General features: G+C 52.3%; 1 protein-coding gene across 2 annotated transcripts; it reads right to left on the bottom strand.

Annotated features, from left to right (window-relative positions):
• Positions 1 to 2,591: 2,591 nt before the first annotated feature.
• On the bottom strand, positions 2,592 to 4,530 carry LOC103646270 (zinc finger protein CONSTANS-LIKE 3). Of its 2 annotated transcripts, none has more exons than XM_008670997.3 (2): positions 3,333 to 4,530; positions 2,592 to 3,174 (listed from the first exon to the last, which is right to left on the bottom strand). In XM_008670997.3, the coding sequence occupies exons 1-2, from the start codon at positions 3,951 to 3,953 to the stop codon at positions 2,833 to 2,835; spliced, it is 963 nt and encodes a 320-aa protein (XP_008669219.1). In that variant the 5' UTR covers positions 3,954 to 4,530; the 3' UTR covers positions 2,592 to 2,832. The 2 variants fall into 2 exon arrangements, with proteins under 2 accessions (XP_008669219.1, XP_008669218.1); XM_008670996.3 differs by having other exon boundaries at positions 2,592 to 3,192.
• Between the last annotated feature and the right edge of the window lie 478 nt (positions 4,531 to 5,008).

Genomic DNA, 5,008 nt, shown 5'->3' on the forward strand with positions numbered 1-5,008 from the left:
AGTATTGATTATATTAAAATTTGGATACTTAAGGTGATTTCACATGTAACTCACGCAACAACTGAAAGTGAATTGAAAGAAACGCTAGCAATCTTTGGATTTTATGGCACAAACATTTTTGAGGATGCTATATGGGCATATATTGCCCCTCCGTCAAATTACATGAATTTCTGAGACTATTTGTCTATTATTATTATTTTTTCTACAGAAAATTATCAAAATGCAATTAAATTCATAAAATATTCCACTGTCGATCGAAAATTGCAAATAGGTTATCAAGACCAATAAACATTATATAAGAACATAACCTCAAGTCCCCATATGAAAATGATAAAGTGAAGTATTGATTATGTTGAAACTTGGATATTTAGGGCGATTACACATGTAACAATTCGAATATCCAAAATCTGAAATATGGTAAGATATTTGGGAAGATGTCCACATATCCGAAATCTGACGGATATTAGTCATCTCATATCTGTATCCGATATCCGAAATGTACTATCCGAATCCGAAACTCGAAAATTCTACGGATAACCGAAAAAACTATCTAACCGAATAATTAGCCTCTTCAGACGGTCGGATGCTCGGATAATATCCATACAGTTTACACCCCTACCCGGGAATAATGGCCATTGCTCCTCCACACCATCTCTTGTACTCAAACAACTCTAGATGGGACGTGCGTACGTCAGGGCATGGTCTCACCCTCGGGAGGGAACTCCACCTCGTCCGAAGTCGACCTCAGCCTCAGAAAAACTCTGCCTCACCCGAGCCCGGCTTCGGCCAATTGCCCCAACAACCACTCCCTGTGAATCCCACAGGAAGCCATTCCGACAAACTATACTAACCCCTCCCTGTACGACTGCATGGCCGAGGCAGGCTCAGCCAAAGCCTCGGGAGGAACCTCTGTCTCGCCCGAGCTTAGCCTCAGCCTAGATAACATCAACCAAAGGACATCACCAACCCCTCCGCGAAGACTGCAGGCAACGGGATGGCTACAAGATCGACGTCAAGTATGCTTTACCCCATACAGGATGGATTACCATGTGCTTTTAACCACGCTTATCATTGTGCCAATAACTACGGCTCAGACAGCACCTCCATCAGGCAGGCTCGGATACGCGTCCGAGCCCCAGACCCTAGCCTCGGCTCTCTGCACGGTCAAAGATTCAAATACAGGGATCGAACATCCTCCTCCAAGTTCAAGTCAACAACAAGGATGATGTCCATACCAAATACCATACCGGCTACAGGGTCTCAGACACGTCTCCTCTCCCATACGCGACAAACCGTGCCGCCCCGGGCAGCCCTCCTTAAGGCTATAAAAGGAGGAGCCGATGGCTTCATTCGGGGTGGGGGGGACACTTCACATTCGAGGGGGGACACTTCACAGGATTTCAACCTCCACCACGATATTGGCACTTGCCTCAATCACGAGGGACTTGGGAACATCTCTCTCTCCTCACCGGCTTGTATCCCCTACTACGAGCATCTAGGTGCAAGTAATATAAGTCTCATCCCCTCTCCTAAAAATAGAGTTTTTTCTTGCCTGAACCAGGATAAAGACTTGTGACTTCTTGCATCACCCATCTGAGTCTCGGCAGTACTAATTCACTCTAGTTGGTAGGACCCTCGGGGTCAAAACACCAACTCTAGTAACTTTGATAATTTATGCAATTCCACCTGTTTTACCCTAAAAATAGCTCGACGAAAGGATATGTTTTATCATTCATAACATCTGAGTAAAACATTCTTCTTACGCACGCATGCAGTTAGCAGCTTTGCAAAAAGGTTCGCAAAAGACATGAATATAAAAATGTAGATGGCTCCAGAGGTCAAATAGTGAACAACAAAACAACAATACTGGTCAACTTGACAACTCCATAACATCGTAGATTCATCATGCACCGTCATAAAAGACATAAATTTTGCTAGACTAAAGTTCAGATAGGGTAGTGACAAAGTCACAAGCATTAAATCATCAACACTTTTGCGGTTTTGGAGATTCAAGTGACATACATGATCAATAGGACCGCTATATATCATATGCATCCTCAATTCCACCAATATAGATGCATTGTCAAGTGAGAGTACTCTGTGAGTGAGAGTGCCATATTCCAGTGCTTATTGAAGAATTAGGCAACCATAATACTACTACCATATCGTTTCACTGCATTTGTCTCCATCCACCATCTTTCTCCCTCACAGACCGCAGACTATCGGATGTGAAGGAGAGCGAGGGCGACCACTGACCAATCATGTATTCGTGTTAGAGCTGGAGCCTGTCAGAGGTGAATGAGATGGATGCCACATATAGAGGAGGATGAAGATACGAGTGATGAAATAAACAAGACTACCCAAGCCAAATAGTCCGGTACGGTGTCGTATAAAAAGCTGAAATAGTCTGGCTCACCTTATCTAGAAACGCGTATTTTGTTTAGGCGTAAAGGGGCAGAACAGAATCGCTGTCCTGGTTGCTTCTTGCCTGGAGGCTTACAACATCCCAATTTACGGAAAAACATCCCAATTGACTCATCACATCTCTCTGTCCAGTGACAGCTGAGAGTGCATATATAGAAATAGAACACTCAAGAAAGACCATCTTGTTTAAGTAATTACTAAGAATAAAAAGATGCAGATTAGCAGCTCGTAGTGATGATAGTAATATACATAGGAATTGAAAAGGAGGGAGGAAGTCCTTGCTTGTAATGGCTTCCGTTAATCATACAGGCAATCAATAAGAGCTTTGCATGCAATGCATGCAGCAAAAATTACAGCCCCAGAGCACGAGGCTAACTAGTGTACATGTCGGCGTTGCAATTGCATAGATCAATATGTGGGCACGACGCCGTAGTCCGCATCGGCTCCGCCGGGGGCCATGAGCGCAGCCACGGCGGCAGCGGCGGAGGAGTACATCTCCTCGTGCTCCTCCAGCGTGTCCTCCCCAGCCCCGGGCGTGCGCTTGGCGAACCGGCCCTTGATGCGCGGCCGCGTCTCCGCGTACGCCTTGCGGGACGCGTACCGGATCGTCTTCTCGAACCGCCTGCTCTTGCGCTTCTCCCGGTACCGCATCAGCCGCGCCTCTCGCTCCAGGCCCCTGCTGACCACTGCCACCATGGGCGCCATGCCAGACGCCGCGTCGGGCACAACCGCTGCCTCCGACGATGACACCTGCAATCGTATCCGTGTCTTTATTTTCAGAACACTGAGAGTGAGATATAGGACGTCACGTCATGGCTTAACTTCAACTTCAAGTAAGTAGTGCTGGGACGTGCGTAGATAGAATGATAGATAAATAGATAGTGCCCAGATCAGAGATGCTAGCTCACACTGTGGTTCACGGAGTGATCGGAGTAGAAGAGCTTGGTGCCGGCGAGGTCGAGCTCTGGTGACCCGCTCTGCTGGACGCCGATGGTCTTGATTTCGTCCATGGAACGCGCGAAGTCGAGGTCGAGGTACGGGTCAGAGTCCGCGAAGAACACCTCCGTCGTGGCGCCTTCTTTCTGCCCGTGGTCGGGCTCGGGGAGGAGCCACGACGCCGCCTCGTCCTCGTTGCTCCCGTCGTCGTCGGTTGCTTTGGGCGGCGCCGCCGAGGCGAAGGGCTTGGGCGCGTCGGCCAGCGCGCCGAAGAAGGGCGCCACGTGGAGGCGCTCGTGGCGGCGCGCGAGCGGGTTCGCCGAGTGGATGTCGGCGTCGCAGGAGGCGCAGAGCGCGGCAGCGTCCGCGCGGCACGTGACCGCCGCCGGCGCGTGCTCGCAGACCTCGCAGAGCCAGACCCGCGCGTGGCGCGACCCGGCGCCGTGCGCCCGCGCGTCGCACCCGGCGCACAGGAACGCCGCGTCCGCGCGGCAGTAGAGGCGCGCCGCCTCGGCGCCGCACGCGTCGCAGGGCCGCGCGCCCAGGCCCCAGTAAGCAGGGGCCCCGCCCGCCGACTTCTCGTCACCCTCCATCGCGCACGGCGCAAGCTCGCTCGCTCGGCAATTCCTAGTAGTGGCTGTCGGGACGAAGCGATTCTCAGCCAAGCTTTCCCACTCTGCTCAGGATTTGAGCTGTGGCCGTGTGGGGCGGCCTGGGCGGGTCTTCGGCGCGAACGAGCGACGTGGAGGACCGACTGACCACGGAAGTCGCCGTCCCGGCTCCCGGGTCAATTTGTTCGCCCGTGCCTGTGCCTGTGCCCGTGCGCCTCCTCACCTCATCGGGTTGCGTCCCGGGCCCGTGTCGTGCGCAGTTAAAACGCTGCAGCGGCCGGACGTCCGTGCCGTGCGCGCGCGGTGAATCAAGCCTCGACGATTCCACAGCAGTGGCGTCGCGATCGCGGCGGAAGGCTGTGACGAGCTCGTCGCTGTCGCTGGCGGCCGTCGTGACATGGCAAGTGGGTGGGATGCGACGGGGACAGAGGGGCCGCGGCAGCGCCCGAGTTGTCGGGCGATTCGCGCCGTGCGGGCCACACCGGCGACAGTTGGCACCGAGCCGTTGGCCCCCGCGATCTCGCTCTTATCTACTAATAAAAAATGGATGCTCTCCGGCCATGCTAAAAATGGACGCTCTCCGCCGGGCGCCGGCCATGCCAGCGACCCGGGCTGTTCTTGAAAAATGGACTCACGGAGGCACAAAGCTTATCGAGAAGGGCGTGCAGCCTGAATGATGACGGTCGTGAGCCGGTTGATGAGTCTCGAGATGATGTTTGCCATCTCATCCAGGGCTTCCGTCCTCTAGGATCTAGGCTCTAGGTCGTGGTTTCCCGGACGGTGTGACGCTAGGCGGGCTCGACCTGAACAGAACACGTAGCAAGTTTTAACATGAACGCGAATGCAAAACTCATTTTTACATCATTTTTCGTTGCGGCTATACCAACTCCAGCCTGAATTTTCAAATGTCATTCGAGCGCTTTAAGATTCCACAATAGACGCAGCGCAGCGCCTCCGCTTGCTATTGAGCTGGTGGCAATACGACGACATGGGCAAAGAAGTTGTACTCCCTCCTATTTTTATATTTAACGTGCTTA

Source organism: Zea mays, chromosome 2 (assembly GCF_902167145.1).
Source record: "Zea mays cultivar B73 chromosome 2, Zm-B73-REFERENCE-NAM-5.0, whole genome shotgun sequence".
Lineage (NCBI taxonomy): Eukaryota > Viridiplantae > Streptophyta > Magnoliopsida > Poales > Poaceae > Zea > Zea mays.

Bases quoted from the DNA above. Each gene is read 5' to 3' on its own strand.
- LOC103646270 (XM_008670996.3), bottom strand. From the start codon at position 3,953: ATGGAGGGTGACGAGAAGTCGGCGGGCGGGGCCCCTGCTTACTGGGGC. The intron at 3,193-3,332 runs GTGAGCTAGCAT...CTGAAAATAAAG, and splicing joins ATCACTCCGTGAACCACAGT to ACACGGATACGATTGCAGGT.